The sequence below is a fragment of the Scyliorhinus canicula genome, chromosome 10, assembly GCF_902713615.1.
Source record: "Scyliorhinus canicula chromosome 10, sScyCan1.1, whole genome shotgun sequence".
In the NCBI taxonomy this organism is placed as follows: domain Eukaryota; kingdom Metazoa; phylum Chordata; class Chondrichthyes; order Carcharhiniformes; family Scyliorhinidae; genus Scyliorhinus; species Scyliorhinus canicula.
In genome coordinates this window covers 67,318,687-67,331,572 of record NC_052155.1, presented here as the reverse complement: position 1 = coordinate 67,331,572, position 12,886 = coordinate 67,318,687, and the positions used below count along the sequence as shown (strand labels likewise).

Here is a 12,886-nt window from a genome sequence, read left to right as displayed (position 1 = left end):
GAAGGGATATGCTAATGTATACCATAGATAATGCTGCACTGCTGACATCAGTCAGTCATCTGTTGACTCTTGAGAAAGAATTTTGAATCATGCCCAGGAGCTATGTGCCTGTTCTGTAACCTGTTGCTATGCAGTAGTAATAAACAAGCATTATGCAGATACCAGAGTATGCTGCAGTCTGTGTATTAGTCAAGTACCACACCTAGAGTCCAGGTATGGAGGACAATCTCAGAACAGCCAACACCTGTGCTGATTGCCTCCAGAAAAAACATCGCTGAGCAGGAAGGAACGAAGAAAAAAGGTCATCACTCACTTTAATCACCATCACTCCTGGTTCTGAGATCCGTGACCGGAATCCCAAAACTGACATTCAGGTCTCTCTCTCCCATCCCATCCCATCCCTCCCCCCCCCCCAACCACCACCATCTCCCCCCTGATCTCCAAGCAGCACCAATCCCCTCCACCCTCAACATAGTGCTGCTCATCTTCTTCCCTGATCTTAGAATAACCCTCACCCCAACTGCAGTCTGAGGCGCCCACCAAAATATCACCCCCCATCCTCTGACACTGATGACAGCACACCTGACCCAACAATGCTCCAGAATTCTGCAATCTTCTTTCCCACCCCCAAACACCCCTATTGCCACCAACTGACTCCAAGACCAAGCCAACAATACCACAGATGTCCTTGATCATTCCTGGAGAGTATGAGCGTGCACAGGCTCCTACCACTATCTCTTCTGCCCAATACTAAGGGCGGGATTCTCCAGTCATCCAGCCCCGTGATTTTTGGAGGCGCAGCGTTCACTGGCGGTGCAATTCTCCCCTCCCGTCGCTTGTCAATGGGACTTCCCACTGAAGCCATCCCACGCTGCTAGGAAATCCGTGGGCAGGGGTGCGCTGCAGCAGGAAAAGAGAATCCCAACAGCCGGATAATTCCGGTCAAAGTTCCAAGGCCCAAAATCCTCTGCTGCTTAGCCCTCCTCATTTGAACTCAGACTGTTAACACACTGCAACTGAGAAACCCAAAAATGATACTACCACATTCTAGGCTGTAGTCTTGTGGGGACTTGACATGGAGTGGGATAAATCTGTGATCTAGACTACATGTGATAACATTTAGGCAATGTTTAGCAACATGGGCCATCTTCGAACATCATAAAATGCTAAGAATGCCAATTAAGACCACCAACAAATGAAGATAATATATAATTTGCATCATTGCTAGTGCCAATTCTCTAGTTTGCACTTATTTCACCGAGAAAATTGTAGTGCAAACCTTCAATTATATGTTTACCTTTTTGATCAGCATGAACTATTAGAGATTCTGGAATGTTTCTGTAAGCTTCATAACCCAGAAAGGCCATTAATGTGAGAGTAAGTCCTCTTCCTAAATTTATGGCACCTCCCAAAACCTAAGTGTAGAAAAAAAAAAGTTATGGTTACACACGAGAAAATCCCAAAGTCGCAATAAACAGTAAATACCATGTCACCTTAAAATGGCATTTCCTTCCCTGCTGTCTCATTCAGGCACCCGGTCAAGAGAACTTGCTGCCAGGCCACTGCGGATACATATTCAATTGGCTGGATTCTGTACCGATCAGATGAATGTCATACAGGGACCTAAAATAATTCTATCTCTCTGGGTAAAAAATGTAATACTTCCTCACAATAGCAATGCAAAATTTGAAAAAAGTACCAGCTGTTGCACAAGCAAACCAAACAACCCAGAACACCAGTTACTTTGAATACGCATGGAATTGATTTGGCAGTCATTTTGATTATACACATTAATTGATACAGTACTTCCTTCTCCTCCCCTGCAGGGTTGTTTCTGAATCCTACTGGTCCTGAATCCTTCCTGTACCTTGCATTTTAATTCCATGGACAAAAAACAATTAAAACAGGAATTAAATCTCAGAGGCACGTAGAAGCAAAGTGATTTATCCCTTCTTGCATTAGGATGGGTAATGGACAGAAATGAAGCATGGCATTTTCTTTCACCAGTGAGAAGTCACATGATAGTAAAACTAATTTTTCAGTCAGATTTCTATTTTTGACTGCAATGTTTTTACAATACATTAAAGATCATCAACAAATAAAAGGCCAATATCCATACACTGGTACGTGGTAATGGCATTCAGCTTTCTGTTTCACCACCATCACGGCAGCTAATCTGTTCTACGTTTTCCCACCTTGCTTTTTATCACCCAGTGTTTAAATTGCTCCTTCATCTTTTCGACTGCCCCATCCGTCCTAACACCATCACTGCTCAGCACCTATGTTTTAAATTTCTCAGGACATGCTAAATAATAATAATAATCTTTATTGTCACAAGTAGGTTTACATTAACACTGCAATGAAGTTACTGTAAAAAGCCCCTAGTCGCCACATTCCAGCATCTGTTCAGGTACACCTAGGGATAATTCTGAATGTCCAATTCACCTAACAAGTATGTCTTTCAGGGCTTGTGGGAGGAAACTGTTGCACCTGGAGGAAACCTACACAGACACAGGGAGAACATGCAGACTCCATACAGTGACTTAAGCTGGGAATCGGATCTGGGACTCTGGAGCTGTGAAGCAACAGTGCTACCCACTGTGCTACCCATACTGGAATATACTAAAATGTATTCTGTTTTTCTCACTGGTGATTTCCAAATTACACTCTGTGTAACACGGTTTGAAATTCAAATGCACAAATTCTTGCAGTCACCCTTCCTGTCATCTGTAAGAGCTTTTAAGAGCGGAACCAAACAAGGGCACTCCCACCAAGTGACAGATTAGAACCATGGTATGGTAGGGGCAGAAAGCCAATTGGTGCAGCCACGACTGACATCTGGGAGACATTGAACCCAGTGATGAAACACTGAAGCACTGTGAAGAAAGGGAGGCTGGAGTGAAGGTAAGATGTGGATAGGGCACATCTGTGGTTGCCAACTCCTCCAGAATTCTCCAGGAGTCTGCCAGGATTGAAGATCCTAATGCGAGTGACGTAAAGGAATTGTCACGGAGCTATTAACAACAATTGTGCATTTTTCTGTTTGTTTATAGCAGCACCAGGGGGCAGGAGGAGGAGAAAAAGCCTGTATGACTGCACGGTTAGGCATGGGAAGCTGTGATAAAAGCTGCAGATATATAAACGACTTGGCAACCGAAAACATGTCACCACCAAGAAACCAAAGGTTAAACTAGAGCCTGCAGATTCTGTGAATTGTAAATTTTAACAAAACCAACTCAGAGTTGGACACAAGGCAGCCAGCACTGTGCCAGCGCGCTCACGGCCTCTTGGGCAACTTCCAGCAGGGCAGGGGGGTTAAAGCCCCAAACCGGCTCGGATAACACACATCCGGCCCGTCACCCACCTGCACTCTCACCCCAGGCCAAAAGCTGCAGGCCCTCCCTCGGCAGCTCCAGCTCCGCCCGATCACTGCGGCTTTTATCACCAACCGAGTGAAAGCAGCTCGGCCAACAGCCGCCATTCTTACTGCGTTCACACTGCAGCTCCGCCACCCACCCGCAGGGGGCGCAGTCAGCAGAGCCTCTGCTGACACCTAGCGGTTAACGTAATAACACCCAGCCCTCATTTAACCCGGATCCAGACCTTAAGTACACAGTCCTCATTTAATCCGGATCAGACCTAGAGCACCCAGTCCACATTTAATCCGGATCAGACCGAGAGCACCCAGTTCTGGTTTAACCCAGGATCAGACCGAGAGCACCCAGTCCTCATTTAATCCGGATCAGACCAAGATCACACAGTCCTGATTTAACCCAGGATCAGACCAAGAGCACCCAGTCTCAGTTTAATTCAGGATCAGGGTTGAATGCAACCCATCCTGATATAATTCTGGATTGGACGGAGTTTGCGCACTATTCACTGGGTTATCCCACAAATGCCAAAGGTTAATTAAATCTGCATCAACCAATGAGCACTCAATAATCTGTATGAAAGCATGCTGTGCAGACTAAAATAACCCAGCAATACCTAGAACTGAATTCCCAAATGCCCGGGGACATAGTCAGCCTACAATGCAGGCTAAATTAATCTTCAGGATTCCTGGATAGTTTGAAAGGACTTGGTGCCAAATGAATTCAACCACAAGACATCTCGAGAAAGATAGTGGATCCCAAGAAAAATAATTTGTGGAATATCTAAAAGATGTTTTTTTGGAGCAGCATGTGACAGAGCCCACTAGGGAACAGGCAATTCTGGATTTGATGATGTGTAATGAGGCAGACTTGTTGAGGGAACTTAAGGTGAAGGAACCCTCAGGGAGCAGTGACCAAAATATGATAGAATTTACTCTGCAGTTTGAGAGGGAGAAGCTGGAATTAGATGTAACGGTATTACAATTAAATAAGGGTAACTACAAAGACATGAGGGAGGAGCTGGCCAGAGTTGATTGGAAAAGGAGCCCAGCAGGGAAGACAGTGGAACAGCAATGGCAGGGGTTTTGGGGGTTATTCAGGAGGCACAACAGAAATTCATCCCAAGGAGGAAGAAACATGCTAAGGGGAGGATGAGGCATCCGTGGCTGATGGTGAGGACAGCATAAAAGCTAAGGAAAAAGCATACAAAGTGGCGAGGATTAGTGGGAAGCCAGAGGATTGGGAAGCCTTTCAAAGCGAGCAGAGGGCAACTAAAAAGAAGCAGTAAGGGGAGAGAAGATGAAATCTGAGTATAAGCTAGCTAGTAATATAAAAGAAAATAGGAAGAGTTTTTTTCAATATTTAAAAAGTAAGAGAGAGGCAAACCAAAGAGAAAAAGCTGGAAAATCTCAGCAGTAATGGCTGCATCTGTAGGGAGAGTAAAGAGCTAAAGTTTCAAGTCTAGATGACCCTCTGTTAAAGCTGATCATCTGGACTCAAAACGTTAGTTCTTTTCTCTCCCTATAGATGCTGCTAGACCTGCTGATATTTTCTAGCATTTTCCCTTTGGTTTGTGATTCCAGCATCTGCAGTAATTTGCTTTTATAAGAGAGAGGCAAAAATAGACATTGGACCACTGGAAAATTAGGCTGGAGAAGTGATAATAGGAAACAAAGAAATAGCAGAGGAGCTGAATAGGTACTTTGCACCAGTCTTCACAGTGGAAGACACCAGTGTGATGCCAGAGCTCCAGGAGCATAAGGGGACAGAGGTGAGTGCAGTGGCCATCATGAAGGAGAAGGTTCTGGTGAAACGGAAAGGTCTGAAGGCGGATACATCACCTGGACCAAATGGTCTACACCCCAGGGTTCTAAAATTCTAAAAGAGATAGCTGAGGAGATTTTGGAGGCATTGGTGGTGATCTTTCGGGAATAACTGGAGGCAGCAAGGGTCCCAGAGGACTGGAAAGTGGCTAATGTAACACCCCTGTTTAAGAAGGGAGGGAGGTAGAAGATGGGAAACTATAGGCCGGTTAGCCTGACTTCAGTCATTTGTAAGGTTTTAAAGTCCATTATTAAGATGAGATTGCTGAGTGCTTGGAAGTGCATGATATAATAGGGCTGAGTAAGCATGGCTCTGTCAAGGGGACGTCATGTCTGACAAACCTGTCACAGTTCTTTGGGGAGGTAACAAGGAAGTTAGACAAAGGAGATTATTTATTTATTTATATATATTTCCAGAAGGCCTTTGACAAGGTGCTGCATAGGAGACTGTTAAATAGGTTAAGAGCCCATGGTGGTAAAGGCAGGATCCTGGCTAGGAAAGTGGGGAAAGATGTTACAGATGAAATACAATGTGGAAAGGTGTGAGGTTATGCACTTTGGAAGGAGGAATGGAGGCATAGACTATTTTCTAAATGGGGAAATACTTAGGAAATCAGAAGCACAAAGGACTTGGGAGTCCTTGTTCAAGATTCTCTTGAGGTTAACGTGCAAGTTCAGTTGGCAGTGAAGAAGGCAAATGCAATGTTAGCATTCATGTCGAGAGGGCTAGAATACAAGACCAGAGATGTAGTTCTGAGGCTGTATAAGGCTCTGATCAGACCTCATTTGGAGTATTGTGAGAAGTTCTGAGCCCTGTATCTGAGGAAGGATGTGCTGGCCTTGGAAAGGGTCCAGAGGAGGTTCACAAGAATCATCCCTGGAATGAAGAGCTTGTCGTATGAAGAACAGTTGAGGACTCTGGGCCTGTACTCGTTGGAGTTTACAAGGATGAGGGTGGATCTTATTGAAACTTACAGGATACTCTGAGACCTGGATAGAGTGGGCGTGGAGAGTATGTTTTCACTTGGAGGAAAAACTAGCAGAGGACACAATCTCTTGAAAACTGAGATGAGGAGGAATTTCTTCAGCCAGAGGGTGGTGAATTTGTGGAACTCTTTGCCGCAGAAGGCTGTGGAGGTCAAATCACTGAGTGTCTTTAAGACAGAGATACATAGGGCAGAACGCTGGCACAGTGGTTAGCACTGCAGTCTCATGGTGCCGAGGTCCCAGGTTCGATCCCGGCTCTGGGTCACTGTCAAAGAACAAAGAACAAAGAAAAGTACAGCACAGGAACAGGCCCTTTGGCCCTCCGAGGCTGTGCCAACCATGCTGCCCGTCTAAACTAAAATCTTCTGCACGTCCGGGGTCCGTATCCCATTTTTGTTATAAAAGTATCTTCCAGTCATAGCGAACGGAGTTTTCCCGTCACACATAAAAACACAACGACAACAAAGGGGAATTTGCTGAAAAAAAGGTCACACGGCGATAGCACCGAGTGGAAACAGTCTTCACTCCAACAGCTCAAATAAAACCTCCGCTGCCCCCCCCGGACAAAGCATCACCGAATGTGTGGAGTTTGCACATTCTCCCCGTGTTTGCGTGGGTTTCGCCGCCACAACCCAAAGATGTGCAGGGTAGGTGAATTGGCCAGACTAAATTGCCCCCTTAATTGGAAAAAATTAATTGGGTACTGTAAAATAAAATAAAAGATAGCTAGGTTCTTGATTAATAAGGGGATCAGGGATTATGGGGAGAAGGCAGGAAAATGGGAATAATAATAATAATCACTTATTGTCACAAGTAGGCTTCAATGAAGTTACTGTTAAAAGCCCCTAGTCACCACATTCTGGCACCTGTTTGGGGGATTGAACCCGCGCTGCTGGTCTTGTTCTGCATTACAAGCCAGCTGTCTTAGCCCACTGTGCTAAACCTGAGAAAAATATCAGCCATGGTTGAATGCTGCAGCAGACTCAATGGGCCGAGTGGCCTAATTCTGCTCCATTGTCTTATGGTCTTATAATATCTGGTCTCAAAAGATAATTTTGAGAAAATATTCCTGTTTACAACTGAAGGCCAGTAGGTCTTATTTATAAACTGGATTAACATTAAGAACCAGAGCCTGTCCTGTTCCTGATATATAAAAATGAGCTGGATTCTCATAAGCCGTGAAAACACCATGGTTAGACTGCACACAGAGTATTTTGTATAAGTCTAAACACTTTATACAACATAAGAGGCCAAAAGCCTAGAGGCAACACAGCGAACAATTGATCTGATCACTCGTGTTAAAAGATAAGCCAAAGGAAATGATTAGATAAATGAGGACACACAGTACAGAAAAAAAAATCCCAAAAAGCAACTGTTTAAAGTTATGCAAGATTATTAATGAAAAAGTAAACCCAGAACAATTCTCCTAATGAGATGTATAAACCAATTGCCAACCTATATTCGTTCAATTTGAAAAAAAAAAGCTCATAGCTTTTATATCAAATCTCTGGATTTTTAATAGGTTGTCTCCTGAGTATGAGTCAGTGGGGTTCACTTGTCTGGCCACAGATGATAATATTATTAATTCTATTAGTTTTATTTAGTTTTATGCTTTGCCCTTTATTCATCGCACCCCTCTAAAAAGGGGACCCGTTTGTTAGTATTTTTGCTTGGTGACATTGGGCCAGTCCACTCGTGTCCCATTATAATTAATTCAGCAAATAGATACCAAATGCCCACCCCCACAGTGAGGTGGCTGCTATTGAGTTTATATTGTTGAATTAATTGCACTTTATATTTAAGGTTGACATACAATATGGAATTATCAAACTAAATGTGCTGTCCAGCTGCAATCCAAATACAGATTATTCAATCATCGTTTTCATACGCAATATAACATGGGGAAAGTTTACATGGATTCAGGTAGATTATGGATTGTATGGCACTTGCAGACATATACTCAGAAACTATACATAGTTCTCACCACTTTGAACAACATTACGTATTAATAAACGTTTTTGTGGCAGAAGGTTTAGGTCAATGAGAAAGTTGGATGTTGGCCAGTGGACAAGGTTTGGGCAGTCTTTGAAAATGGGCAGGTGACATGCTGAAGCCTTGCCATAGCTCATCTCGACTTCCTTTTAGTCTGACTGGGGGAATCAGAGTCCATTATCTCCTGAGTATTTAGCCAATCTATGCCTTAAGATAAAAACTAAATTAGTAAAGGTGGTACTGGGTTGCCCAGCGTGTTCAGGCAATGAATCAAGTCCACAAGGGGCAGCATGGTAGCATTGTGGATAGCACAATTGCTTCACAGCTCCAGGGTCCCAGGTTCGATTCCGGCTTGGGTCACTGTCTGTGCGGAGTCCTCCCCGTGTGTGCGTGGGTTTCTTCCGGGTGCTCCGGTTTCCTCCCACAGTCCAAAGATGTGCAGGTTAGGTGGATTGGCTGTGATAAATTTCCCTTAGTGTCCAAAATTGCCCTTAGTGTTGGGTGGGGTTACTGGGTTATGAGGATAGGGTGGAGGTGTTAACCTCGGGTAGGGTGCTCTTTCCAAGAGCCGGTGCAGACTCGATGGGCCGATTGGCCTCCTTCTGCACTGTAATTTCTACGTATGTAAAAAAATGTCTATTTTAAGGGGGGAGAGGGTATTACTAAACATTATCCAACTGGGTCGAATAGCGAATCTGTCAATTCTGCTAGGAGTGTCCAGTGGCCCTGGGAGGTATAATTTTGTGTGTCAGGGGCTTATCGTTGTCATATACTCCTTTCTTACTCAAAATGCAGTTTATTTCGGTGCCAGTCACTCCAAAAATAAGCACCACGTCACGTTTGGATACCGTTTCAATCCGTGTCTTCAATATTAACGCTGCCCAGTTTAACAACATGCCCCACCCACCACCGCAAACCAGTTGAGCTAAGTGTCAATGAGATAGATTTTCGATGGAAGAAATGTGGGTGGTGTGAGGAATGACCTGGAAGAGATGCCGCCCTTGAAGGGGTCCTGGGGAGGGAGGAGCTGGGTCAAACTCGGTTTGAATCTGGAAATTTCAGTGCGTGTATTGTGGGATTTTCAAATCTTTCTCAACTCCTAAACTGCGTTCCTGAAAGTGCGGTTAAAGGAGTGAGGTGATCCAATAGTGCTGACACTGTGTAAGAGGCGGGCTCCCGGGATTGCTGCTGCTTCCAGCCCCGAGCCTCCTGTCTGTCTGTCTGCTGTTGGCCCTTCCCACAGGAAATACTGAATGAGGTGGCCCTGACACTGGGGCAGAAACACCACTTACTAATCCTGTTCGCCTCTTTACCTGGCATCTTAGTAAGTGCGATTTCCTCCCTGCCTCACTCCGGAAAAGTAGGACCTTTTTACTCTGTTGCCAGTTTGCTGTTAAAAACGGAGATACTGCTGCGGCGGTGTGTTGTTGGACAGTGTCGTGTGCGGCTCTTTCTCGGGGTGTAGTCAGTGCGGGAGGAATGCTGAGCGGCTCATCACCCGCATGAAGGGAGGGAGGGGGGAGTGCACAGTTTCCCCTCACCCTGCATGATTCATGTTCTCACACACTGGTTAAAGCTGCATGGAGGAGGGTGTGGAAGTGGTGGGTAGATAAATAAACCGACCGGTGCTCCTTGCCAGCAGTGTGTGTTGTGATGGTGGACGTTTGATATCTGCTTCATTTCACAAACAGTCACAGGGGAAATACTTGGAGACGCGCAAATGTTTGCCGCAGTCGCTCCTTTTGAGTTTCTGCTAACTTTTTATATTACATAGATGTTGTCGATAGCAAAGGCCTTTGCTTTGTGGGCTGAAATGGTGCATTCTGTTAGAATTACAAGTCCAGCACACTCTATTTGCATTGAGAGACAACGCCTGAATCTATTACTGGATGCCTGTGTGTGTGAGACTCTGGATGCCTGTCTGTGTGTGTGACTAGATGCCTGTATGTGTGTGACTCTGGATGCGTGTGTGTGTGACTCTGGATGCCTGTGTATGTGTGTGACTCTGGATGCCTGTGTATGTGTGTGACCCTGGATGCCTGTGTGTGTGTGACTCTGGATGCCTGTATGTGTGTGACTCTGGATGCCTGTGTGTGTGTGTGCGTGAGACTCTGGATGCCTGTGTGTGTGACACTCTGAATGCCTGTGTATGATTCTGGATGCCTGTGTGTGTGTGAGACTCTGGATGCCTGTGCACTCTGGATGCCTGTGTGTGTGATTCTGGATGCTTGTGTGTGCGTGACTCTGGATGCCTGTGTGTGCGTGACTCTGGATGCCTGTGGTTATGTGTGACTCTGGATGCCTGTGGTTATGTGTGACTCTGGATGCCTGTATGTGTGTGTGTGTGACTCTGGATGCCTCTGTGTGTGTGTGTGACTCTGGATGCCTCTGTGTATGTGTGTGAGACTCTGGATGCCTCTGTGTGTGTGTGTGTGACTCTGGATGCCTGTGTGTGTGACTCTGGATGCCTGTGTGTGTGTCTCTGGATGCCTGTGTGTGTGTTGTGACCATTAATTCACTCGAGACACGAGAGGCAGTAAACTGGCTTTAATAGACTTACAACTGAGCCTGCCTGCGACCAGAAGAACTGGGGGCAGACTTACAAGGCTGCAGCACTTTATACTTCTGGTAGTGGGAGGGGCCATGGGCGGAGCCAAGGGTGGAGCCCTGTACAAGCTCCTCATCTCCCCCTGTGGGTAGAGCCGCACAAAGGCTCACAGACAGAGCCCACAAGGACACAATGCTATACAGTTTGAATTAAGCAATGTACATTGACCACATTCACCCCCTGCAAAAAAACCAAGTCCGGCGGGGGTGACGGGTCTGCAGATTGAGCCGGTCCGGTGGCTGCGTCGTCCGCTGAGATCGGCGGAGCACTGGGGTTGCAGCCTTTTCGGATGGCTGTGTGCTGGCGGGTGGTGTGGATCTGAGGGTGGACTCCGGGGGTGGTTCGTTCAGAGCTTCATTCCTGACCGGTGCGACGGGCGAAGGGGGGCGCAGGAAACCTGTAGGCGTGGGGGTCGGGTGGGGTGTAATGTGAGGGGTACCTCGGTGGTGGTGGTGGATCCTGCAGCTGCCAGGTCCCGGAGGGAAACGGTGTCCTGACGGCCGTCGGTGTGTTCTATAAAGGCGTAGTGTGGGTTTGAGTGTAGCAGTAGTACCCTTTCTACTAGTGGGTCCGTTTTATGTGTCCGGACGTGCTTCCGGAGGAGAACTGGGCCTGGTGTCCTCAACCAAGGTGGGAGCGAAGCCCCCGTGGTAGTGCCCCTAGGGAAAACAAATAATAGCTTGTGAGTGGTCTGGTTAGTGGCCGTACACTGGAGGGACCTAATTGCATGGAGCGCTTCGGGGAGGACCTCCTGCCAGTGGGAGGTCGGGAGATTCCTGGACCGTAGGGTCAGTAGGACGGTCTTCCAGACCGTCGCGTTCTCCCTCTCCACCTGCCCGTTCCCCCTGGGGTTATAGCTGGTAGACCTGCTCGAGGCGATGCCCTTGTCAAGCAGGTACTGACGCAGCTCGTCGCTCGTGAAGGACAAACTCCTGTTGCTGTGTACGTAGCTGGGGAAGCCGACCAGGGTGAAGACACTGTGCAGGGCTCTGATGACTGTATGGGAGGTCATATTGGGGCATGGGATAGCAAACGGAAAACGGGAGAATTCGTCTATGACATTGAGGAAGTACACATTTCGATTGGTCGAGGGGAATGGCCCTTTGAAATCGATGCTCAGGCAATCAAAGGGCCGGGAAGCCTTTACCAAGTGGGCCTTGTCTGGTCTATAGAAGTGCGGTTTGCACTCCGCGCAGATCGGGCAATCCCTGGTGATGGCTTTTACCTCCTCGGTGGAGAAAGGCAGATTTCGGGCTTTGATGTAGTGGGCGAGCTGGGTGACCCCCGGGTGGCAGAGGTCATTGTGGATAGCCTGTAATCGGCCGTCTTGCGAGCTGGCACATGTGCCGCGGGACAGGGCATCTGGGGACTCGTTGAGCTTCCCCGGCTGAAAAATTATGTTGTAATTATAGGTGGAGAGTTCGATCCTCCACCTCAAGATTTTATTGTTTTTTTATTTTGCCCCGTTGCGAGTTGTCGAACATGAAGGCAACCGATCTCTGGTCGGTGATGAGGGTAAACCTCCTACCTGTGAGGTAGTGCCTCCAGTGTCGTACGGCTTCCACAATGACTTGACCTTTTTCGACTGAGGAGTGTCGAAGTTCTGAAGCGGAGAGGGTTCGGGAGAAGAAAGCTACTGGCCTCCCTGTCTGGTTCAGAGTGGCGGCGAGAGCGACCTCTGAGGCGTCGCTCTCCACCAGGAAGGGGACAGATTCATCCACCGCCCGCATGGCGGCTTTGGCGATGTCCTCCTTGATGCAGTTGAAGGCCTGGCGGGCCTCTGCTGACAGTGGGAAGAGTGTGGTCTTAAATAGTGGGCGGGCTTTGTCTGCATACTGGAGGACCCACTGGGCGTAATAGGAGAAGAATCCTAGGCATCTGTTGAGGGCCCTGGGACAATGAGGGAGAGGGAGTTGTAAGCATACGGTCTGGGTCGGGGCCCAGGACTCCGTTTTCCACGACATAGCCGGGGATGGCTAGTCTGGTTGTGCGGAAAACGCATTTCTCCTTATTGTATGAGAGGTTGAGTTTCTGGGCAGTTTGGAGAAATCGGTGGAGGTTGGCGTCATGGTCCTGCTGGTCATAGCCGCAGATGGTGACGTTAT

At 47.1% G+C, this 12,886-nt stretch overlaps 2 protein-coding genes across 7 annotated transcripts in view; one reads left to right on the top strand and one right to left on the bottom strand.

Annotated features, from left to right (window-relative positions):
- rmdn1 (regulator of microtubule dynamics 1) overlaps positions 1-3,529 on the bottom strand; it is a 45,832-nt gene extending 42,303 nt beyond the window's left edge. For all 4 annotated transcript variants that reach the window (XM_038809123.1, XM_038809124.1, XM_038809125.1 and 1 more), the window contains exons 1-2: positions 3,365-3,529; positions 1,298-1,415 (exon numbers count right to left, since the gene is read on the bottom strand). In XM_038809123.1, the coding sequence (XP_038665051.1) occupies positions 1,298-1,415; positions 3,365-3,481 (235 nt within the window). In that variant the 5' untranslated portion in view covers positions 3,482-3,529. The remainder of the gene's footprint in view (positions 1-1,297; positions 1,416-3,364) is intronic.
- The window catches only part of LOC119972434 (copine-3-like), a 108,678-nt gene continuing 98,546 nt past the window's right edge, over positions 2,755-12,886 (top strand). Inside the window, exon 1 of one of the 3 annotated variants that reach the window (XM_038809120.1) lies at positions 2,755-2,904. The gene's annotated coding sequence lies outside the window, so the exon portion shown is untranslated. Of the gene's footprint in view, positions 2,905-9,285; positions 9,534-12,886 lie in introns of those variants that run through there. The other 2 variants (XM_038809119.1, XM_038809117.1) reach the window with 2 other exon arrangements.